Here is a 26,895-nt window from a genome sequence, read left to right as displayed (position 1 = left end):
TGAACATGCCGCTGGCCTTGGAATCATAAGCATTCCAATCAAACTTAAACTAGTCAATTAAACTAAAATAAAGGCTATTAGCTTATACGAATCAGCACATTTGAAATAACTATAGTACAGAATGGCTAAAATAATTCAATTTGCTGAATTTTCTTGGCTGTCGTTGATCGCGCATCCTCCTTGCAGATAAACTAACACTGAACTGGATCAGATCTAGATGAAATTTTGTATCATTGAGTTGTTGAATGTATCTCTGGTACGTTGAAGTTGCAATGTTGGGCTTCAACTCGATAACTTGGAACATATTTCTACAACCTTCCTTTCAACATCTTCTTCGGGAAACAAACGTAAGATCGGGAACCACATCGAATGCCTCTAGAAACGAGAGGGTGCTTTTTAACTTGAACTTGTGAACTATAACAGAACTTGCCTGGGGTGGAGGCCTCCTGGCCTCCACGAGTGCTCATGGCACCGACCACGACGATGTGGATGTCGACCGAGGATGAATTTATCTTATGCTGCTTAAATGCTTACTACATTGTGATGTATCTTTGATCGTCCATCAAAACTGGTTGGCTGACCCCTCGGACAAACGATCGATATTGGATATGCCAGTCGAACAGTGGGCCCACTGTTCGATACACTGAGGCATCCTGGAAACTCTAGCTGCAGCATAATGATACCAATTCTGATGTAATAATGTTGAGTTTAGAGGAGTAACATGCACTTCAATCATAGAAACATGCTTTGAATACAAAACTGAAAACAAGACGTAATGCGATTGACGGTTTGGAGATACGATGAACTGGATGACCTCGAAATAGCTGAGCCCCGGTTTGGGACGTAGATAATGTTAGCTATGGAGAATGAACATTCCTTAAGCTTTTTTAAATAACTGATACAGAACATACTTAACTGGACTGCGGTAGCTCTCCAGATGGAGGCTCCCGCGGTGCCGAAGCACCTTTGAAGAAGAGAATCATTTTTCTTCTCGCTGAGATTCGATGTTGTCTCGAATAGGAAGGACACACATCTTAGCTAATACACCATCTTGAGTGCGGACTGTTACGACACGGATATTTCCATCGGTACCTTGAGATACTTCCGATACGCGACCCAATCTCCATTTTCGAGGGGGAAGATTATCCTCCTTAACGAGCACCATCGAATCTATTCTGATGTTATCGCGTTTTTCAGTCCATTTTGTTCTACTTTGCAAATTTGATAGGTAGTCGGTCATCCATTTTCGCCATATAAGCTGAACGAAAACTTGGCTCCGTTGCCAAAGTTCCAATCTATTCTCCGGAATCTAATGTAGCTCCGGTTCTGGTATGGCGGTAAGAGGTCTACCCGTTAAGAAATGCCCTGGAATTAGAGCTGTGTAATCGTGTGGATCGTTAATCAATGGTGTTAACGGTCAAGAGTTCAAGATTGCTGCTACTTGGTGCACCACGGTATGAAGTTGATCATACGATAAAGGATCGATACCAATAGTTCGTCGAAAATATCCCTTGAACGATTTAACTACCGCTTCCCACAATCCTTCAAAGTTAGGGGAGCGGGCGGGATTAAATTTAAATTCTATTCCATCGTCTTCTGCTGCGCGAATCATTGAGTATTGGAACTGTTGGTCATTAAGTTGTTGGCGTAGTTCCTTAAGTTCGCGGTTTGCTCCGACACAATTCGTAGCATTGTCGCGCACATTGATTTGCGGGTTGCCTCTAATGGCCACAAATCTTCTAAAGGCTGCCAAAAAGGCTTGGGTTGACAGATCTGCGATGATTTCCATATGAACAGTCTTTGTTACAACGCAGATAAAAATGCCAACAAAAGATTTTACGGGCACACTTTGTCGTACGGGATACTTAATGTAGAATGGACCGCAAAGATCTACGCCTACTTTCAGAAAAACAGCTGCAGGGTTGACACGGACTGAAGGCAAACCTGCCATAAGCTGTTCGTGCACCTTCGGTTTGTTTCTAAAGCACTGTACGCATGGATGTATTATTTTTCGCGCGATATCGCGAATCCGAGTAGGCCAGAATTTTTCTCTGACCGATGAGATTAACCAGCGTGAAACCATTTCCTATGGTAGTGTGTGTGATGATTAGCTTTGTCAGGGGGTGCTGATGATGCAAGCGTGAGCCAATCGCCCATCCAAACGAATTATCCCGTCAACTAGTTTGGGATCACACGATAAGATGATGGATGATGATTGCACTTGTTGATTCTTGGTTAAACGATTGATTTCATCCAGAAAACTTTCACCTTGTGCTAACCGGACCAATTTTGTTATTGCTGCTTTCTTCATTTTAATGAATTTCTGGCCTTTGAAGGCAGAATGCGGGCTCTCCTCACAGAATGGACAACGAATAACTTCTGTAGATATATGAGTATGACTGGGGGTGAAACGAGACTTCTTGACTTCAGTTTGAGGTGGTTTATTAGGAGCAATCGATTGCAGAACAGCGCAGTGATTTCGTAAGAAAACTACCAATTCATCGTAGATGGGAACCTCCTTGGAACAATGATGTGATTCCCACTGTCGTGATTCCCTTCGCGTTTCAATGGTTCTTCTGTAAACAGAGCATCACGGTGTGCCTTTTCTATTAGTTTCTTGTTTTCGAAACGTTTTTGAAGTAAGTCCCACGCGACCTTGTAGTTTGCAGCGGACATTTCGATTTCTGAGATTTCTTGCAATGCTTCTCCACCAAGTGTTGACCGAAGATATGTAAACTTATCCACCTCAGTCAACTGAGCATTGCGATGGATTAAACTTAAAACCATATCATGGAACGTGACCCACTCCCGTATTTTTCCACTAATATTTGTCAGTTTTATTTCTGGAAGCTTAACCTTAGAAAATGCACTAGAAATTGCAGGAACTTGAACAATTGCTGGATCCGATGTTGATGCAGTACGCGATTTTCCTGAGAGTAGGTGTAACGATGCCTTCAACTCGCAGTATGTGTCTTCAGCCTGTTGAATGATAGTCGATTGATCTGACTCTCGTTTCTGAATGAGTACTGCTGGACGCGTTTCACGATCGTCCGGGTTTTCTTTCGAATCAATTGTCTCCTTCTTATCGTGATCTTCTGTTAGTACATCTATTTTCCTCCGAATAGTGTAGAACTCTTTCATAGCTCCGTCCAGCATCTCCAATCTGGTTTCGATTTGGGTTTCATGTTTCTCACGCTTGAATTTCTGAATGAACTGTTTCACACCGTCAAATGTACTTCGAATCTGTCGCTGTTGCGACTTCAACTCCTTCAATTCACTTGACATCTTTATAATATTCACTTTCAAACCACTTTATTTAAGTTATTTATTCACTCTACACTGCAATCACCGTCAATAGAAATAAATCATGTATAGTTCACTATTCTATACACTGTTTCATATTTTACGACCGCGAAATCGCTACTCCCGCGCTTGACAGAAACAGACCAAATTTATATGACGACAGTGGCAAGAAAATCAATCGATCGAACAACAGCCAATGTCGACAAACCAGCAGAGACCAAGATCAACCGTCAATCGAACTCAAGGACTCCGAAATTCACGTGCAATCAAAAGATCGTATATAAACGACACTTGCTTTATTTATTATTCACCAACCAAATGCTTGACATCACATCACAAATCATGCAAATTACTTCCCCGGTCTATTCGCTGTACTCAGCTCTGATCGATCAAAGATGATTTCCGTCACCACACTGATAACTGCTGCCTGCTTGATTCGCCATTCTTGTTAGCGTTGTCATCACGTCTCAAAATGGCTTCCGAGTCACAAAGGAATCTTACGCGTACCCACGCTGTGCACACCCGCGTCCAAATTAAGCACTTTCACTATGTCCGACGTGATCTTCTCACAATCCACCGGTCCACCGGTACACATCGGATTCGGTTCGAAGGACCAAAAATGTTCCACAGAAAAAGAAAGAATTTTTGAAGGTTTATTTTTTGTACACTGGTGATCATGAGTGGTGAATATACATGACCGATCTTTTCCGATCTCTAATAATTTCTGCCTGAAGCCAACGACAAGCTACTACGAAACAGTGATAAAAAACAACGGGTGGTAGAAAGAGATGTTGGAAATCCGCTTTCTGTGGTTGCCAGAATACAACCTAATGGCTTGAACACGTTGAACACGACATAAAACTATTTTTAGAAATAGAGAAAAGTGAGGATGCCAAGGTCTACCAAGAAGAAATTCTTTCTATGTAAAAAAAATTAGGGAGTTAGGAATAATACTAGATTCTTAAATGACTTTTGTTGACCATATAATAACACAATCATAAACAGAGCCAATAACATGCTAGGATTCATAAAACGATTTTGTTACTGTTTTCACGATCCAATTAAAACATTATACATTGCCTATGTTTGGTCAGTACTAGAACACTGAAGCTTGAAGTTTTGTCACCTCACTTAATCACATGAGAAGATCGAATAGAATCAGTTCAAAAACAATTTTTTGTTATTTGCAATTCGTTAATTATGTTTGACAAGACTACCTCTTCCGTCCTATACAGCCCGCTGTATGCTGATCAGTATTCAAACATTAAAAAAGTACAGGTGTGTAATATCAGAGACATAACTGCATATCGTGAATACGAATAGAACTGGCACTCTTTCTTTATACTTCCGAATATCAATTAGTTGATCGATTGTGTTAATTGTGCAAGTTTTGCCCTTTTACACTACTAGAATTTTAAACGATACACCCAAACTACAGTACAGATTAGTTACATCAAACATTCTGCAACACAAATATTACAAAATAACCAGTATAGTATTTATGATAAAATATTGGTGGTTTTGGAAAGAACCTCTTATGAAGGCGTGTGTGAAGGGCCAAATTGTATAATTTTCTAAGATATTAAACACTGATTGGATATAAACGATTTTGAACACTGTTGCGAATTTAGAACTGTGAAAATTGCAAAAAAACTGATCATATTATCTTAGATTAGCACTGCACTGCTAATTTTAATTTTTGAATTACAAAGAAGCAATCTTAATAGTTCTTTAAGTAACATTTAAAGCCATTAGAAAGGCTGATTTTGCATAATGTTCCACATTGTTGTCCATTTCCCGTTTTTATTTTTATTTTATTTTTATTTTTTATATATTTTTTAATCAACAAACAATCTAAAGTCCTAATGATTATTTCTAAGAATATTCAAAAAATTCGCTTTTATTCTGCTACGAGGAAAATGGAAATCGAATCCCATAGATACGCCATTGAAGGTTCGCTGCAATCCAATAACGGCACCGTTGATTCCGTAGTTAGTACGACGTAGAGGCATTCTGAGGAGGTTGTTGTTGCGAAGAGCTCTAGAACGAACGTTGATGTTGATTTCACTAAGTAGTGCAGGGCAATCAATATTGTTCGTCAAAATATCGGCAATCAGCATTGCACGGAACAGATCTCGGCGTACTTGTAGAGTATCGAGTCCGATGAGCATCCCACGGCTTTCATAACTAGGCAGCTGGTGAGGGTTATTCCAGGGCAAACGACGAAGACCGAAACGAACGAATCTGCGCTGTATTGATTCAAGGCTTAAAGCTCCATTATGAAAGTGAGGGTTCCATACTGACGAACAATATTCGAGTGTTGACCGTACAAGCGAGCAGTAGAGAGATTTCAAACAATATACAAGGTGAGATGAAAAAACTGCAACAAAGTAAAACGCCATAATTTTTTCATTTTTTTTTTAAATTTTATTGAATGAAAGCAAAAAATGTCGGAAATAACATCAAATTTGAGAATCGGTTTAGATTTGTTCGAATTGGCCACCTTTGGCACGAACTATGGCCTTCAAACGGCCAATGAAACCATCACACGCTGCCCGAAAGTGGCTCTGCGGTATTTTGTCCCATTCTCGGCGAAGCGCTTGCTTGAGATGATCGACACTTTGGTATTTTTTAGTGCCAACCTTGCTTTCCAAAATACCCCAGGCACAATAGTCCAACGGATTGGCATCCGGAGATTTTGGTGGCCATTGTGCGGTGGAAATGAAGCGAGGAACCTCATTTCTTAACCATTCTTGGGTGGCGCGTGCTGAGTGCGATGGTGCTGAGTCCTGTTGGAATGTCCAAGGTCTGCGGCCGAAATGTTTGCGTGCCCAGGGCTTCAGAACTCCCTCCAAAATATTTTCGCGATAGATTTGCGCATTTATTTTGACCCCACGGTCGATGAATACGAGCGGCGAGCGACCATCGGCTGTTATGGCGGCCCACACCATCACCATGGCCGGCTTTTGAGTTCTGGTGGCCAACCGAAGTTGCAAATTTTCAGCTGACCTCTCTGGCAAGTAAACACGATCATTTTGTTTGTTTACAAACTGCTGGATAACGAATGGTTTCTCATCGGAGAAAACCAAATTCGGCAGTTCACCACTTTCGGCCAAGCGAAGCAACTCTTTAGCTTTTTCGAGTCTAACTTTTTTTTGCGCATCAGTAAGATCTTGCACTTTTTGGAACTTCAATGGCTTTAGTCCAAGCTCATTTTTCAATATTTGCCGAATGGCATATTGCGATATGTTCAGCTCACGAGCCATTTTTCGGCCACTGCGACGCGGATTTCGTTCAATTCGCTTCTTCACTTTTCGAACCATTTCTGCCGATGTTGCTGTTTTTTTTCGTCCACTTCCTTGACGTCGGGCTACGCTACCAGTATCACGGTAACGAGCGATGGTACGAGACACAAAAGATTTATTCACTTTTAAATGCTGGAGGGCTCTAACGATAGCCACTTGTGGTTTTCCAGCCAAATGCAAAGCAATCACACTATCACACTTGAATTCCATCACAAATAACTTTTTTTCTGAAAAATTCCCACCAAAATGCTTTTGTGCGCTTGTAAATAATATAATGAGCTGTCACTAGAATAAATCTGACAGCTGTGGGACGAGCGGTTTAGAAATGACAGCAGTCTGAAGTTGGTTGCAGTTTTTTCATCTCACCTTGTATATCTGTGAATTGCTTGGCGGTTCTCATGACAAATCCTAGACAACGAGAAGCTTTTGCCACGATGTACGAAATATGCTGCTTGTAATTCAATTGTTCGTCGAGAAGAACGCCAAGATCTTTGACACAATTGACTCTATCAATCACTGATCTTCGAAGACAATAATTGAAACGAATTGGTAAATTTTGCCTTTCTCATATAGAAAGGTTATGCAATCACTTGAAAAACCGACCAGTGAAAATTGGCCCGGAGGGCCAAGTGTCATATACCATTCGACTCAGTTCATCGAGCTGAGCAATGTCTGTGTGTGTATGTGTGTGTGTATGTGTCAAATAATATCACTAGGTTTTCTCGGAGATGGCTGAACCGATTTTGACAAACTAGGATTCAAATGAAAGGTCTCGTCCCATACGGAATTCCTGAATTTCATCCGGATCCGACTTCCGGTTCCGGAATTATAGGGTAAAGTGTGTTCAATATTGTACACCGTCACTTAAACCGGCCAAACAAAAAACGTAAAAAAATTTCTAAATTTTTCTCAAAACTACACAAATCAATAGTCATTATCAGTAGGCAACTAAACAAACCGATTCCGGCTATCCTGGTTCCCGGTATCCGGTTCCGGAAGTCCCTGAAATAGTGGTCATATATATAAAAATGGATCTCACTCACTTTTCTCAGCTATGGTTTGACCGATTTCAACAAACTTAGATTCCAATGAAAGGTCTTTCGGTCCCATACGGAATTCCTGAATTTCATCCGGATCCGACTTCCGGTTCCGGAGTTATAGGGTAAAGTGTGTTCAATATTGTACACCGCCACTTAAGCCGGCGAAACAAAAAATGTAAAAAAATTTCTAAACTGGTCTCAAAACAACACAAATCAATAGTCATTATCAGTAGGCAACTAAACAATTCGATTCCGGCTATCCTGGCTCCCGGTATCCGGTTCCGGAAGTACTGGAAATAGTGGTCATATATATAAAAATGGATCTCACTCACTTTTCTCAGTGATGGTTTGATCGATTTCCACAATCTTAGATTCAAATAAAAGGTCTTCCAGTCCCATACGGAATTCCTGAATTTCATCTGGATTCGACTTCCGGTTCCGGAGTTGTAGGGTAAAGTGTGTTCAATATTGTACACCGTCACTTAAACCGGCGAAACAACAAACGTAAAAAATTTTCTAAACTGGTCTCAAAACTAAACAAATCAATAGTCATTATCTGTAAGTAACTAAACAAATTGTTTCCGGCTATCCTGGTTCCCGGTATCCGGTTCCGGAAGTACCGGAAATAGTGGTCATATACACCAAAATGGATCTCACTCACTTTTCTCAGCGATGGTTTGACCGATTTCAACAAACTTAGATTCAAATGAAAGGTCTTCCGGTTCCATATGGAATTCCTGAATTTCATCCGGAACCGACTTCCGGTTCCGGAGTTATAGGGTAAAGTGTGTTCAATATTGTACACCGCCACTTAAACCGGCGAAACAAAACACGTAAAAAAATTTCTATACTGGTCTCAAAACTACACAAATCGATAGTCATTATCAGTAGGCAACTAAACAAACTGTTTCTGGCTATCCTGGTTTCCTGTATCCGGTTCCGGATTCCGGAAAGTGCATATAATAGTGATCCCATTTCGTTTTCTTAAGGATGGCTTACGCAATCAAAGCACTCTTTTATTCTGTATGTTATGCATAAACAATCTCTTGGTTTCATTCAAAACTCGAAGAGAATTTTTTTGAATAGAATACCACAATATTATATGTACATGAGAAAGGCATCATTACACCACTAGGTGGATTAAAACAGGTTTTTTCGTGTAAAGGTGATAATCGAGCATTTGCTGATATTTAGCGTCATTTTATTAATTTCACACCACTCGGAGAAAATTTCAAGCTCACTTTGAAGGAGGCAGGCATCTTCAAGAGTCTTGATAATTTGGAATAACTTTAGGTCGTCCGCGAAAGATAATCGTGAACCTTTCAATGAAAAGTTCACGTCGTTGAAATGCAGTAGAAATATCAGTGGTCCGAGATAACTGCCTTGTGGAATACCAGAAAAAGCAAAAAACTCCTTGGAAACATTTTCATTGATCTTAACAGCCAGCCGTCAATTGCAAAGATACGATTGAATCCACCGAAGAATGTTGGAACCGAAGCCCAGTCTGTCCAATTTGGCAATTGTGATAGCGTGATTAATTTTATCAAAAGCACCAGAGAGATACGTGTAGACAACGTCCGTTTGATGTCCTTTAGACATAGCATCCGTTATAAACGTCGTGAAAGTTAGTAGGTTAGTGACCGTTGAGCGTTTCGGCATGAACCCGTGTTGAGTTTCAACGATGTACTGCTTGCAGTGATTAAAAATAGGCTCCAAAACGACAAGCTCAAACAATTAAGGAATGGAGCTAAGAGCGGTGATACCACGGTAATTGTCGATGTTCTTCTTGTCTCCTTTTTTGTACACAGGGAACATATAAGCAGATTTCCAGATATCAGGAAATACTCCAGTCATGAGTGACAGTCGGAACAGAAGACATAGAGGTACTATAATGCCACTAGAGCATCGCTTCAAAATAACTGCCGGGATACCGTCGGGTCCAGCAGAGTATGAAGACTTCATTTTTGCGACTGCTGTTTTTACGGAACTTGCGCTTATGTTAATTGAATTCATTGACTGTCCCGTTGTATGCAAACGACCACCAACAGGGGGGGACTGGCTCTGCGACCTGAGCGTTTGAGGTTTGGTCCACGCAAAAGGTCTGCTTTCATTGACGACTGCTCCACCTGACGATTGAAGTCCAAATGAAAGCACGACCTAAGCGTTTAAAGCTTTATACCACGCAAAAGGTCTGCTTTCATTGACGACTGCTCCACCTGACAATTTAAGTCCAAATGAAAGCACGACCTAAGCGTTTGAGGCTTTATATCACGCAAAAGGTCTGCTTTCATTGACGACTGCTCCACCTGACGGCTGAAATCCAAATGAGAGCACGACCTGAGCGTTTTAAGCTACCTCAAATTTATTTATACCCAGCATTAACCAAGTTGCGGTCATTCGCCGGGTTAGATTTACCATCTGAAGATCTTAAGAAACCGACATTGAAGTCGAAATTTGTTTGAAATTTGTGAAAAGGCTTTCCAACCACTTCGCTCAGACGACCGAAGAGAATTTTTGTAAGACCTTTGAGCCGAAACGAATGCCTCCGACCCATCTCTGCTTCGGTGGTTCCAAGCTCTTCTGCATAGTTTCCTTAGTCTAACAAGTTCAGCATTCCACCAAGGAGTTCCTTGGTTCCTAGTAGCTCGCACAATTCGAAATGGACAAAGCTCTTTATATACTGCAACTATGAGTGAGTTTGCCTCGTCGACAATCAATATCCATACCAATTGCGACAGCACAAATATCCCGAGTTGTGAGCTCCGATATAAGAGGTACATCGAGAGTACTATTTGCAAGTATGCATGCTCGAGGGATTTCTCGTTGAGTAGTCATACCGTTCTTGTTGAAAGCAACGAAGACTGGGTTTAACAACTTGAGCGTTCCTATTTTTGTGACCTCTTACGACATGGAACAGGAAACCAGTGGATGAATTCTTGGTAGAAAATAATTCCGCCGGATGCCACACGATTTACCTGTTTGGTGAACTTATACCACTGGTACAAGTGGACCATAGCGTTATTCTCACGCAGTTGGGAAACCGCTATCGACAGTACACGACTGTCTAGGCTGCTTAGAAAGGGAAGTTGACATTAATAGTCAACTTCCATGGGTGGTAGAGCTGCAGGGTGGTCTCTGTGGTAACATTTTCGGAAGTTTTCATTACAAAATTGCGTTCACATCTCAATTTTTCAGTCTGTTTTCCTTGTTAGATACAGATCATAATTAAAACTAGTTCAAGACGGCTCTACGTCTTGAAAACGAAAACACAAATTGTTATGGTCAACCGAAGGTTTGCTCATCATCAATATATTGTGTTCGAGATCACAATCGTCACTGCTGCTAACACATAAAATCTAATCTGAATGTGAGAACTTAGTCCGATTATTTTTATTTTCGTTTCTTAGGTATAATGCAATTGGCAATCTTCCTCTTTTATAACCTTAAGTTATGACCGAGCCCGTCATTTTTTCATCTTATCAGAAAATTTTTTTGAAAGCATAAGAAATTACGCTGCACTAGTTGCAAGAAAATGTGAGTATATCGAAATATTTTTTAGCAGAAGGGGCCAGATGTAGAGTCCTTGAAATTTTCTTTTATGTAAGTTTTATTCTCTTTTTAGCTTTGACACAAAATCAGGATAATGGTTTTAATTCGATAAAAAGGACGGGTGTGTAATGTCACTGACATAACTGGATGTCGTGAGTACGAATATAACTGAAACTCTTTCTTCTTACTTTCGAATATCAATTAATTGATCATTAATATTAATTATGCTCGTTTTCCCCTTTTTCACTACTACACTTTAAAACAATGCACCTAAACTGAGTCGGTGCTATGCATTTCATATAGTAAATTAATAGGAAATTCCTACAACAACTACGAACTCCAACTGGTTAAATCGTATTTGGCACAGTAAAGTAAAATTTCGTATAGTTCTGTGGGAATATGTTAAGGGTTCTAAAAAGAATCGATTCGAAGAATTCAGGAATTGGGGACTGAGCTCAAGCACTAAATTCAGAACTTAGAACAGGCTCAGAATTCAATTGCAATTTAGTTATTGAACTAGTTTAGAAACTGAGTTCAGTTCCGGAATCCAGTTCCAACATGTATGTACTGAATTCTAAGCCTGTATTCTGGAAATAAGATAATGAAATACAATTTTGAATCTAAATTCTCCTTCCGACGATTGAAGTCCAAATGAAAGCACGACCTTAGCGTTTGAGGCTTTACACCACGAAAAAAATCTGCTTTCATTGCCTACTGCTCCTCCTGACGAAAGAAGTGCCGCTCAAGCACGACTTGAGCGTTTGAAGTTTTGTACCACGCTGAAAGTCTGCTCTCATTATTGGCGTCTTCTGCTTCCGACGATTGTAGTCCGAATGAAAGCACGAAATAAGCCTTTGAGCGTTCATACCCTTTATACCACGCGAAAGCTCTGCTTTCATTGCCGATTGCTCCACCTGACGATCGAAGTCCAAATGGATGCACGACCTAAGCTCCCGAAGATCGAAATCTAAATGAAAGCACGACCTAAGCGTTAGAGGCTTTATACCACGACTGCTCTTCTTGACAACGAAAGACCAAATGAGAGCACTGAATGATAAAATTGTTATACTGGGAGACTTTAATCTATTCAGTATTAAATGGGTTCGCTCTGCCGCTAATCATCTGTTTCCCCACGCTGAGTCTTTGAACAATGAATTTTGTCACAGGCTACTGGTTGAAAATAACATTGCTGGACTAGTGTAACTGAATTAGCAGTACAATAGCAACAATCGCCTTCTCGATCTCTGCTTCATCAGTCAGGAGCTATCAAATTTTTGCCTAGTCGTTGTAGCACCTGAACCACTCGTTAAAATTTGCCGTCATCATCCGCCTCTCCATATCTCTATAACGAAATCTTCACCGCTAATTTTTAAGCGTAATTCGGATTCAATATTCTACGGTGTATAAAAATGGAAACTTCGATGCAATGAACAGATTTTTATCATCATTAGATTGGAGCTTGCTACTATCTGACAACGATTGCAACACCGCTGCTTCGGTTTGGACAAACATTGTTTTGTACTCAATCGACCAGTTTGTTCCAAAGAAAACTTGTCGTCAGCCAGCTCATCCTCCTTGGTCGAATCCGCTTCTGAAACGATTTAAACGTGTAAAAAGATCAACCTTGAAAAAACTTACTAAGCATCCGTCACTTCAATTAAGATAACTTTACGTATTCGTGAATAATCGATATAAACGGCTAAATAAGGCGCTCTATTATGATTATCAACGCAGCATCCAGAACAATCTTAAAACTAATCCTAAACGTTTCTGGTTTCATGTCAACGACCAGAGAAAGGAATCTGGATTACCAACTCACATGTCCTTTGGTGAATTGAATGCATCGACCTCTGCTGGTATTAGCAATTTATTCCGTATTCAATTTAGTAGTGTTTTTTCCGATGAAACTTTAACTACACAACAAATTTTAAGGGCTGCCAGTAACGTTCCATTCCGTTCATCGATCGATTCTTCAAGTGCAGGTCCTGATGGTATACCGTCACTAGTGTTAAAAAAATGCTCTAGAAGCCTTCTTGTACCACTGACGATGCTGTTTAATATCTCTCTTCAACGCGGAGTTTTTCCAGAGTCATGGAAGATTTCTTATATTTTTCCTGTTTACAAGAAAGGCGACAAATCCCACATTTCAAACTATCGAGGAATTGCCGCTTTATGTGCCGTATCAAAACTATTCGAAATAATAGTACTAGATTTTATAGTATATATATTATATATAGTATATATATTATATAGATTATACAACTGCTCCAATTATATATGTGATACTCAACATGGGTTTATGCCAAAACGATCTACGTCCACAAATCTCGTTTCATATACGTCTTATATCATTCGTTCATTGCAAGCACAACATCAAGTAGACGCTATTTATACGGATTTCTCCGCAGCATTCGACAAGATTAATCACCAGATAGCAGTTGCCAAACTCGATAGGCTAGGATTCAGCGGATCATTCCTTAATTGGCTTGAATCATACCTGACGGGTCGCAGTATGTCAGTGAAAATAGGTGACTGTGTCACTTCATCATTCATCGCAAGCTCCGGAGTCCCCCAAGGAAGCCATCTGGGGCCGTTCATATTTCTTATATATCTCAACGATTTGAATTTTTCGTTGAAGTGCATGAAGCTATCTTTCGCCGATGATTTTAAGCTATTTCATCTCATCAAGAATCCTGATGACACCGGTTTCTTGCAGTCTCAATTAAATGTATTTCTGAATTGGTGCAACGTTAACAGGATGGTACTAAATGCATCAAAATGTTCCATCATTTCTTTCTCTCGCAAAAGAACAACGATCACGTATGATTATACTATTTCGCAAACCATCCTAAAACGGAAGTCAACCATCAAGGATTTAGGAGTGCTACTGGATTCTAAACTTAATTCCAAAGATCATGTAGAATATACAATCTCTAAAGCATCTAAGATGTTGGGACTCATTTTTCGCATTGCAAAAAATTTTGACAACATATATTGTTTGAAATCGTTATATAGCGCATTAGTTCGCTCGACCCTTGAGTACGCTGTCGTTGTTTGGGCACCGTATTATCAAACTGATAAGCTGCGAATTGAAGCTGTTCAGCGGAAATTTGTTCGTTTCGCTTTTCGCCGTCTGCCATGGAGAAATGCATCAAATCTTCCAAGCTACGAAAATCGATGTAGACTCATAAATCTCGATTTGCTATCTGTTCGCCAGGATACCATCAAAGCTGTTTTCGTGTCGGACTTAATCCAATCCCGGATTGACTGCGCTGATCTCCTACAACTGCTAAATTTTGACATCCATCGTCATAATTTGCGATTCAATCCTTTTCTCCGAGTTCCTCGCGCTAGAACTAACTACGGTTTCAATGAACCAGTCTCCAGTATGTGTCGCTTATTCAACAGTTGTTCTAACGAGTTCGATCTTCATTTACCTCGAAATACTGTCAAAAACCTATTTATTGGGTTCTTTTCCAGCTAACTTTATTAGTTTTACTATTCGAATACCGTTTAAACATACATGACTAACGTGAGCGTTGAAGTTTTTGATTAGGATAGTGATAGCACAAGATAAGATAAGATGATTGCCACCTGTCAGATTAAGATTTGTCTGGAACCGTTAATATTTTATTTTCATTCAACCCCCATTCCGTCTCTCCATCATCTTCATTTGAAACTAACTAGATTCGCTCGCCCAAATTAACCTGGTCGTTATTCCCTCTTTTTTCTGTCTTCCACCATCCATTTTGATCACTAATTAGATCTACATGTCGATTCTAACCTCGTCGTGTTTTTTTCTATCTTCCATCATCTTTTTGATAACTAATTAGATCTACATGCTGATTTCAACCCCGTCGTTCGTTTTCGCTCGTTTAGCACCCCCTCCACCAACCCTTGTTTTCAATTTACCCAACCACTTTTCTCCTCTCTCTCACCTTCTAAGTAAGAGTACTAATACTGCTATACTTGGTGTCATCAACTAGTTATAGTGTTATTAATTTAGTTTTAACTGTTAGTTTTAATTGTAGTATTAGGTTTTTCATGCCTGTTGGAGAGAGATTGATAAATTTCGTCTCCACCGGGCTTTTCCCTGCTCCAAATAAATAAATAAATAAATGCCTATTCAATATCCAATATTGCCATGGCAGTCGTTTTGCTGGATGACGTTGTTAACTCTTTTGAGTTGGTGGATGGTGGATTTTCCTTTCCGGAACCCAAACTGTTCTTCCAGAAATATATCCTGTTCATCTGCGAAAGCAAGAATTCGCCTTTGTATAGACTTTTTAAACAGCTTGGATAGGGCCGAGAGTAAGCTGATGGGCCGAAAGCTCTTGGAAAAGAAAGGATCTTTCCCCGGTTTCAAAACTGGGATAACTCTAGCTAACTTCCACATAGAAGGGAAGTAGCCAAGCTCGCAGCAACTGTTAAAAATTTTAGCTAAGGAAACAAATGAGCAAATATTCAAAAGTTTCAGCTCAATGTTGAAAGTGTGGTCGAAATCGGGGGCCTTGATATTTTTGGATTTTTTCACAATAGCCATCAGCTCATTCGCAGTGACTCTACTTTCCTCAGTAACCAAGCTGTCTGATTGGTCAACCTACGCTATCAGCAACGGCTCTTTCATGTGGACTAACAATGTTGAGTCCTAAATTGTGAGAACACACATACTGCTGGCCTAGTGCATTTGCCTTCTCTACTCGTGTTATTAAAGGTATTCCTTCAGATGCGTCCTGGGGTGACGTCAGAGGATAAATAGGTTTCGGTTTTTTTCTTAAGCACCTTCGTTAAGGACCGAAGGGCTTTGAATGTAGGAGAATTTGTCGAAGCTTTTGCTAGAAGTTCCTGTTGCGAAGCTCAGTTATCCTATCCTGGATTATCCTAGTTTAGTTGTTATAAGAGGTCTTCTTATCTAGGATGCCAGTTCTTTGATACTGCCTCCGGTAGATATTTTGAAGTCGAATGAGTTTCTTGGTGACACTGGAGCCGTTCTATCACAAGCGACTGTGATTGAATCCTGGAAGGAAGATAGGGCCGCATCGATTTCCATCGGGGAATCTAGTGTCAAATCGATATTAATAAGTTGGTCGGCGATTAGTTGAAATTGGACCCAGTCGGTGCAATAATAGTTCCTCCGAGGTTGAATACCCACTGTTTCTGGTGAAGATCCCAACGTCAATATTACTGTAAAGTGGTCGGAAGATTGCTCGTTGAAGACAACCGGAGAGCTGTCTATGGCGATGTTGCTGATGAATATATCCAAAATAGAATGAACTCCCAATCTGGAAAGTCGCGTTGGTTGATCCGGAGCGAGGATGTTGTACTGTCCAGCTTCGTAATCTTCGGCAAATATAAATCCGTTTCGTTTCTGTCTTTTGTTTCCCTACAGCTCATGCTTGGTAGTAGTATTTATATAATCTAAATGTTAATAGATTTTCAATTTTTCAACTTCAGCGTGTATTGCAACAACTTCGAAGCGTTTCAGTAGTTCAAAAATCCTGTCTGATTTGATCCATGTCAGTACCAGCCAATCAGAATGCGAGGATAAAATATAGTCTATTGTACAACTGCATCAATAGAAAAGACCTTTTCCAATCATTTTCTGAGTAACGGTTGTCGAAGGAGAGAAACATCGAAGACCTCACGCTTTTGAAATGAAGCGAGTGCCAAACAGCAGAATTGTGCCAGTGGAAGTCGTCACTCGTCATGGGAGAACTGCTCAGTTAAGTTGTACGGAATTTGAATTGGAATTTATTGTGAGTATCAAATGCATCTACTGATTCCTTACGAAATGTATTGTTTAGACACAATGAATTCCGAGTCAAGTTTCGGATGAGTTTACCGAGTGTACACGCCAAGAGACATCACAGATCTAAATGCAGATCCAAAAGCATCATATTCATCAAATTGGAGGTCGAAAATGTTTGCGCCGTCACTAATACTCAATTACAACGGCATCGCTCTCACACAATGCGAAAATGAAGTGTTGATGTAAAACACATCTTCAAGCGGCCCTTACACGAGAATTATTGATATATTAATAATATCATTTTTAATGATTACAAAAGTAATGACATTTAAAATTTGTATGGAGAATTCATCATTACTGCCCTTACAGGTTCATTAAAAATGGCATTACTTTTTACTAATGACACTTTAAATATGTCGTTATTTCTCCTGAAAAATACAGATTTAAATGTGACGAAAGGAAATTTAAATGTGGCGAAAGGAATTATAACAATTACTTCGTACTATTTAATGTTGTGTCAGAATGTTTGATGTAACTTATCCGTACTTCAGTGTAGGTGCATTGTTTCAAATTCTAGTAGTGAAGAGAGAGAATGCTCGCACAATTACTGATATTCGGAAGTTTGAAGGAAGCGTGCAAATTTTATTCATATTCACCATTTAGTTAGTGTTATAGTAAAAATACAATTAATTTCAAACTATTAAATATTTCTTAGAATCAGGTACGCAATTTTATTAGTGCTTCTATTCCAATGTCTACAGTTAACCCATCCATCTATCTCATAATCTATCAGATTGTAATTTTATTCGGATGGTTTAAAGTGAAATCCGGTTTGAAAAGTTGAGTTACGATTTTCGAATAAAATGCATTCCGCATTCAACGCTTATAGGAACCATGATCGATTTTTATGGGAGAAATCATAAAATTTTGATTAGTTGTCATGACTTCATGAATGGAAAGATGATTGGTTTCATGATTTTTAAATCATGACAATGATAACGGATGTCTTGCCGTGTGTTTACCTAAATTATTGATAATGACATGTGTGGACCACTTGACGTGATATGTCTGCATCCGATCCTCTCTTAGATTGTCAAATATCAAACACATAATGTCTCCATAATGATTAGATGTAATCAGTTGTAGCTGTGAACCAATCGAGCCACAACTCCCGAAAATGCGCAAAGTTAACAAAAACATACACTTACTATATTCAACCAAGCACGCTTATAGACAAAATCGGGCAGCTAAATTATCATGAAACTGTTTCTAGAGACTTCTCCCAATACACTAGCGCCTTGGTTATTTCAGGAATTGTTTGGGAAGTTTGTTAAATCTCTCTCTGATAATAATGTTTTTCAAAAACCTGTGCACAAAAACCACGTATGGTACAATGCTGACAATTTTGTCGTGAATACGACTTACTTTACTATGGGGCGCCTTTTCAAAATTTACCCTCTGAGAGAGTGATAAGTTTTTGATCGTGAATATCTCCTGTTATATCTAACGAATCAACATAATTCTTGCTACATGCCATCGGAAATATGATCACAATTTTATGATAAAACTTTCAGTTGTGTGACATATTCTTAAATAGTTCACAATTAAACTTTTCTGAAATGTTTGGTATAAACGAGTATCAAGGAGGATAATTCATATGGCGCGTTTGCCTTTCTCGTATTTTGAAAGCTCATAGCTCAGTGATCTGTAGAAGGATTTATATAATCTAACTACCAATAGAATCGAAAATATTCAACTTGAACGTGTATTACAACAATATTGAAGTTTTTCAATAGTACACTATTGAAAAACCTGTTTGATTTAACCCATGACAGCACCAGCCAATCAGAACGCGAGATGTCTGTATCTATACAAGAGCATCCATATAAAAGTTGAATGGTTCACTTTTCCTATCATTTGCTGAGCAACTCTCCCCGAAACAAGACACACGACAGCAACATCGAGGACCTGTCGTCTCATTGTTTCTCGATATGAATGCACGAGACACCGTCAGCACAATGAAACCGAAAAAGGCAGCCAAAAAGTCCAGCAAGGCCCATTGCCGAAACAAGACACACACGAGAACCATCTCAGATCTCAATATTTCCTACCAAAAGATTCATCAAGATGGGAGTTAAAATAATTTGCACCGTCACTAACACATTCAATTACGAACGGCAATGCGAAAGCGAAAGTGATGATTTTGAACACATCTTTATACTAGTTTACAAATATGCCGTTCGAAACAGAGTTGCCACAGATCAATATGTATTTTTGTCGCGAGTACTTTAGTATGCGGCCGAAAACAAAAATTGTTAGAACAAATGTTTCCACTTGATTTGCGCATTCTACTTTCCAGGCGTATCAGAACTGGCTAAACTTAAAGCAATCCTAAATATTTCTTTATCACAGTGATGTGGTCATCCTGAAAAGGACGGGGTTTTCAACGGATGGCCAGCTGCAGATGACGAGGGATGATTTTCGTTTTCGTTGTCATGGGCAGCGTTACCGGTCAACTCCAACACTTCGGCAACCAAGTACTCCATCACTGCCGCCAGATAGACCGATGCACCAGCACTGACACGCTCGGCGTAGTTCCCCTTCCGAGGCAAACGATGGATTCTGCCGCCAACTGGGCACTTCAGACCAGCACGGTTTGAGCGGGACTTTGCCTTGCCCTTAATTGTTCCTCCACAGCTCGACGACCCATTCAGTATTACTGGCTGCCGCTCTGCTAACTCTCTCTTTTATATCGTTTCACTGTTTCCCGTTCTGCGTATAGGAAAGGAATTCTAACAAAGGGGACGTCCTACCGTGCTACCACTAGCACGTATAAAAGGAAATGTGATGTAAGAAATAGCGTGATTTAAGTTAAAGCAGCTACTCTGTACGTACGAGACACCGTCAGAACGATGGCTCCGAAGACAGGTAGAAGAGCAGATTTGTACCGTCACTAACACATTCAATTACGAACGGCAATGCGAAAGCGAAAATGATGATGTTGAACACATCTTTATACTAGTATGGAGTCGTGTGAAAATATGCCTTGCGAAACAGGGTTGCCATATATACAGATTAATCTGTATTATTATTATTATTATTATTATCATTATTATAATTATTATTATTATTATTATTATCATTATTATTATTATTATTAGAATCACTCTTGCATACCGAAGATCGTAGATACATTTCAGACCAGGCCATTGCAATTGTCTCGCACTGAAATTTCGAGAAGAATCAGATATCTTCGAACTTCATAGCTTCAATAAAAATAAACTACAAATTTGTCGTACCTAGCTTCCTATATTAGCAAATTAAAAAGGAATTGTTTCAAGTTTGGAATATATAGTTGTAGAATAGTAGCTGTTTAATGTAACTAAACTGTACTTTAATGTAGGTGTATCGCTTCAAATTCTATTAGTGAAAAAGAGGAAAGCTTGCACAATTCATACAATCAATCAACTAACTGATATTCGGAAAAGTGATGGGAGCGTGTCAGTTTTTTCGTATTCACGACATCCAGTTATGTCTCTGACATTACTCACCCACCTTTTTTTCAGTATATTTCTCCGAATCACAAAAAGAACTTAAATGAATGCACTTATCCATAGCCATATATTGCATATGAGATTATCATTTGGTTGATTTTATATCACTTTGTTTTCTTGTTAATAATATAATGAAATATAAGAAATTATAATATCACAACAGTCGACGATGCACGACGAAATCAGTCTTGAATACAACCGATCTTGCCGCAGACTACCGATTTCGTAGGTGGATGGTAAAATTGGAGAGCTGTCAAATTTTTATTTGGTTATAACAGCCAACATTAGATTCTGTCATCTGCAGCTGTCACCGAAAAATTGTTCATACTGTAATGACTACTAGCTAGTAGATGGCACACTACTGTGGAAAAAAAAGGCGGGTGGGTAATGTCAGAGACATAACTGGATGTCGTGAATACGAAAACAACTGACATGTTCCTTAACACTTCCGAATATCAATTAGTTGATCAATTGCATGAATTATGCAAGCATTCCCCTTTGCACATTTTCCGCAAGAACAAAGAACGCTTCACTTTTTATTGAGAGGCTTGTTTCTACCTGATTTCGTTTGTAGCTTTTTCACTAATGGGCGGTCCTAACGGCTATAAAAATATCCGCATTCAGAATTTTAATGTTGATTATTTCATTTCGGATTTGCATAATTTATTGAAAGAAACTATCAATATGCTGAAGGGACTCGTTTCTAAGATTCAGAAAGGTCAAATTGCGTAATTCTCTACGACATTAAACTCTGGAACATTTTTCGCAAAAACAAAGAAGGCTTCACTTGATCTCGTTTGCTGTGAGTTTCACACAGCGAAATGTGCACAAATCTAACCAAACTGTTCTAGATTTGCAGTAAACTGAGGATATTTCCCTACGATTTGCGAACAACAAATCCTAATAGTTCTTTAGAAAACTTTTAGAGCCATTAGAACGGCTGATTTTGTGCAATGCTCTCCACCGTTGTTTTTTCACCAATGCTAATGACTGGCAGCTGTGACGTAATCGCTCTTGTCGAAAGCTAAACTAATTGTGCAGACGACACAAAACACATCTGCTCGCAGTGGCGATAGAATCCAAACTGATTGAATTTTTGTTAAGAGATTTCCTTTTATGTGATGTCGAAAACTTTTAGAGCCATTAGAACGGCTGATTTTGTGCAATGCTCTCCACCGTTGTTTTTTCACCAATGCTAATGACTGGCAGCTGTGACGTAATCGCTCTTGTCGAAAGCTAAACTAATTGTGCAGACGACACAAAACACATCTCCTCGCAGTGGCGATAGAATCCAAACTGATTCAAGTTTTGTTAAGAGGCTTGTTTCTACCTGTTTTCGTTTGTAGCCTTTTCACTAATGGGCGGTCCTAACGGCTATAAAAATAGCCGCATATAGAATTTTAATGTCGATTATATCATTTCGGATTTGCATAATTTATTGAAAGAAACTATCAATATGCTGTAGGGATTCGTTTCTAGCATTCACAAGGACCAAATTGAGGAACTCACTGCGATATTCACCACTTCTCGGAACATTTTTCCCGGACGATTTGTTGTACAGCAGCAGATATTTCGTTCTCTTCCTTAGAACGCGTTCTGATTGGCTGGTGTTGACATGGATCAAATGAGACAAGTTTTTCAATAGTGTACTATTGAAATACTTCAATGCTTTTGCTATACACGTTTAAATTGAAAAATTTCGATTCTATTGGTAGTTAGATTATATAAATCCTTTCACAGATCACTGAGCTATGAGCTTTAAAAATACGAGAAAGGCAAACGCGCCATATGAATTATCCTCTTCGATACTCGTTTATACCAAACATTTCAGAAAAGTTTAATTTTGAATTATTTGAGACTATGTCACAAAACTGAAAATTTTATCATAAAATTGTGATCATATTCCCGATGGCATGTCGCAAGAATTATGTTGATTCATTAGATACAACAATAGATATTCACGATCAAAAACTTATCACTCTCTCTGAGGGTAAATTTTGAAAAGGCACCCCATAGTAAAGTAAGTCGTATTCACGACAAAATTTGCATTTGCGATTGTCCTTACTATTTCGGCAGGTATAAATACGATAACGACTTCCCGTGCTGCATTTACGGTAAAGACATAAATGAAAATGAAACTCAGGCAGTCTGCTATCAGCGCAACAAGTTTTATTCAAAATCACTATTTTCTTCATTCAGTTGTGCGACAGTAACTCTCTCACTGAAAACTTGTTGCACTCCGAAAGCAAAAACCAAATACAAACAACAAGAAGCTACAAAGAAAAACATCCGCCCACTACGAGTGTTCTACGCAAATTGTGATGGATCTCATTTTCTAGACCCAAACCCATGCTGTTAACAGAAGAAAGCTTACCTTTCTTCTTGTTTCGATGCAGTTTTCTGCTGAATAAACCATAACCAGCTGCAATATTGTCATGTTGGAAGACACAACGAATTTCGTTTGTCATATAGAATTAGAGTGCAGCACACGAAACTCACTTCACTGTTTCTTGTGAAAAACATTGTTATTTTCATTCATATCAATTGTGCACAAATTCTGCACAAAAAAACACTTTCCACTACGAGTTTACGGCATTTTTAGATATCGGTTTAAAAATTTAAATATGTATATAGCATAACACATGTGAAAAACATCAATAATTACAAGCAATTTCTACTAGACTATCCATTTCAGCTTTTTAATGAGTTGTGTTTCTCTGACACTTCTCATGAGTTTTTGACTAAGAAACTTGTTAATAAAACCTATTTCATTTTTGCTTTCTTTGTGCTGTCTTTAAGCAGTTATGGTGACAGTTAGACAGCGTCAGTTTCTATAATCTCGCCCACAAAAATAGTTGGTATAAAAAATTTCTTGTTGGTGGTCTGTGCCCAGAATATTTGCCAACTAATTCCATTCTCTAAAAATATAAACTTTTTCAAGCAAAGTATATTTTAAATTTTAACTAATTTATTAGTTATTTTGGCGATTTTGTTAATAAAAAAAACTAATTCAAAAACAGTAAAACGAATTAGGCGCAGAGCGCGATTTTTTAACGTTTCAATGATTTCATGATTTAAAAATTAAATCAATCCATACCATATAAAAGGGGTTTTGAAATATTTAATAACTACTGTAAGCGCGTTCAACGTGTAACTTGTGAGGAATATGCAAGGTGCGTCTGGTGCGAGCTGCGGCACATTTGAACTAGTACTCAGAGTATCAGATCATTTTTTTCAATAATCGCTAAAACAGAAGGGGCAAGAAATGTCTTAGACATTTACAATTACATCATTTCACATATGATAAATCTATATATTAGGTTTTAACTATTTGGTAGATATTCAGATTATCGGAACCAATTGTAAAGAAATTTTACCTTTTGTTAATGTGTCAGAACAATTTTTAATAAATTAATGACATTTGTTATACAAGCTGAGTTTTTGCTAAGTGGTACAAGTTGAATTGATTATCAATTTAATTTATGATAAATTTTGCAAAGATTTATTGGTGAAGAATTGTTTATTAAATAAACTTAAAATGTATCAAAACTACAGCAAGCAAAGTTTTTAACTCGAGCAATATTTTGTTAACTTATTCATCGAACAAGTGTTTATAGCAATGCCAATACTCGCTGGACATTTGTATGTATCTTCCATTCCATTTGGGACCCCCACCATGCTCAACAACACGATTTCCTTCCCAAATATGCTAACATTGTAAGTACTTTTGCCTTGTTCAGTATAGTGCAATACTTCGCGTGTTTAAGACGCATAGAGAACGATAAAGTAAGTTTACGGTATACAATATACAAGTGTTTATTTCCAAATAAATGCGTAAAATAATTTAGAACAGCATTTCTGGTGCAATGAAAATGCACGTCAAATTTTATTATAGTGGAATAATCTGTGATGGTACATTTGAACTAATGGGTTTGCTAAGTATCAATTATAACGACGAAGGTTTTTATTTCATACTGACCGAAGAGCGATGGTATGATTACTAACATGTCTTCATTGAAGCCAACAGTTGGGCAATCGATGACAGGAAAAAAAAACATTATTTCACTATTTATATTAACCCCGTTAACTCCGCATGTGTCTATGTATATCTTCCTACATTGAACAATTTAAGAGAATTTTTCTCATAAAATAAATTCGTTTTGTTCTACATTTAATTTGTATTGGTTCACATACTAAATCAGTATGAAATAACGAGATTAGATTAGAAAGCTATTTTCGTAACACATTATGATATGAAGCTGGTCCTGTTAGCAGATAAGGAACAACAATTATAACAATTACAAAAATAACATACAGTTTTGGAAAAAACTCTGTTATGATCTGCTAACCCGGTTTATTGGTTTATTGGGAAACCTGTTTCAGTACGTACAGACTTCAACGCCTGCATTTCTGTTCTAAAGTAAATAAAATGCATGCTGGGTATTGGTACCCTCATTCATCTCAGATCCACTATTTATCTCATATACTAATACCATAAGTTAAAGTGAAATCTGCTGCCTCTGTTCGATCCATTGACTCAAAGATTAAATGAAAATAGGGACGTTCGACTCGAGTTTTAGCGTTACTATAACATCAGTATTTAACCATTATCGGACTCTTCTTTCTGTGAAATTGCTTTTTTGGGTCGAAGCGAATATAGTGTTTTCGATTTCATCACATTTCATTGATTGAAAGTTGAGTAGAGTAAACTGCAAAATAACATGGAGACTCAAATGATAAGATGGCCCCTATTAACCGCGTCTGTATTCTTCTGAAATCTTCCATTTATTCTATGTAACCGCTAAAGCATTTAAGAATGATCATGTTTTTTTGACTTCGATGAATTAAAAATCGGAACAACTAATCGATTGTTGTTTATTCTAAATTGTCATTTTTGAAAGCTGAAGGTAACTGAAAGTAATTAATAATTCAGTTGAATTTTCTACCACAGATAACATAAATACAGGCTCGAACAAACTTCTTAAAAATCCTGTGTAATTTTCAAATTTGAAATGGAACACTACTGCCACCTTGTCGACTATTCGCCGCGATCTTTCAAAACGTTCCGAAACGACAACGAAATCCTCATCACAGTTATAAAATATTCCAACTACACCAATTTGATTTCACACGATTTCGCTAAGTGTTACAACTTTATTTCCATGTCCCACACGAGAATTCGACCGGAATAAAACAAAAATAAACTGGTCATTTGAACCAACAGCAAAAGTGAAGTGAATAAAGCACCCTAATTGGTGTCTCATGTGAAAATGGCACCCAACTCGTGATGGCACCCCGTGTCGATTAAAATGTGCAAAAAATCTAAATATTGGTACTAACTTTTCTCAGAGATGGCGCGATCGATTTTTACAAACTTAAATGCAGATGAATGGTTTTATAGTCCTGCACATAACTTCTGAATTTCATGTGGATCAATCTCCCAGTTCCGGAGTTATAAGGTAGAGTTTGTGCACTTTTCAATGTGCGAAATTCGTTCGAGAAAAATGTTCGAAACAGTGTTTAATATCGTAGAGAATTCTACGATTTGGCCCTTCTGAAAGACTGAAACGAATCCTGTACAGTATTTTGATAGTTTCTTTCAATGAAATATGCAAATCGGAATTGAATTAATCGACATAAAAACTCTGCACGGGTAAAAATCCATTGCCAGTACCATGATTTAAAATTATGCAATCATGAATCATGTCTATCATGAATAATAAGCCATGATTTCATCATAGAGAATTTTACAGTGTGGCCCTTTTGAAAAACAGAAATGAATCCCGTAGAGCATTTTTATAGTTTCTTTCACTCAAATATTGAGATGTTTGAAATATTTAAATATACGAGCGATTTTACGACTTGTGTTCAGTGTTGGTAAAAAATCAAACTTTCGAAATTCGTGTCTGAAATTTTCCAGCAGTGATTTTCAGACAAAAAAGTCATCGATAAAAAACTCACTGCTGAAAAGCTCAGTTCTGATTTTTTGTAAACCCGTTTCTTACTGAAACTGATTTCACATGACAAAAAAAACAGTTGTGAAAAGTTCACTAGCGAACATTCTGCTCGATAATATTTGAGAAAAATTTCGAAAATCGTGACTGAAATTTTCCAGCAGTGATTTTCAGACAAAAAATCATCGATCAAAAACTCGCTGCAGAAATGTTCAGTTCTGATTTTTTGCAAATCCGTTTTTTACTGAAACTGATTTCACAGTTGTGAAAAGTTCACTAGCGAACATTCTCCACGATAAGAAGTTCGTACATTGAATATACCAGATATGATTCTCGGACAGAAGATTTTTGGGAAATGAATGTTTAAAGTGGTTAAACCTTTGCAGAGTACATGATGAATAAATTCATCAATGAACAAAAACTGAATCGTTTTTTAAAAAT

At 38.2% G+C, this 26,895-nt stretch overlaps 1 protein-coding gene across 3 annotated transcripts in view; it reads left to right on the top strand.

Moving 5' to 3' along the window:
* The window catches only part of LOC131432680 (putative fatty acyl-CoA reductase CG5065), a 729,032-nt gene that overhangs the window by 15,122 nt on the left and 687,015 nt on the right, over positions 1-26,895 (top strand). Inside the window, exon 1 of one of the 3 annotated variants that reach the window (XM_058599107.1) lies at positions 24,162-24,217. The exons of 1 other annotated variant lie outside the window; for it this stretch is intronic. In XM_058599107.1, coding sequence (XP_058455090.1) covers positions 24,177-24,217 — 41 coding nt within the window. In that variant the 5' untranslated portion in view covers positions 24,162-24,176. Of the gene's footprint in view, positions 1-24,161; positions 24,218-24,244; positions 24,287-26,895 lie in introns of those variants that run through there. One more of the 3 variants, XM_058599108.1, reaches the window with a different exon arrangement.

The sequence above is a fragment of the Malaya genurostris genome, chromosome 2 (genome assembly GCF_030247185.1).
Source record: "Malaya genurostris strain Urasoe2022 chromosome 2, Malgen_1.1, whole genome shotgun sequence".
Lineage (NCBI taxonomy): Eukaryota > Metazoa > Arthropoda > Insecta > Diptera > Culicidae > Malaya > Malaya genurostris.
This window is presented reverse-complemented; position numbering and strand designations above follow the sequence as displayed.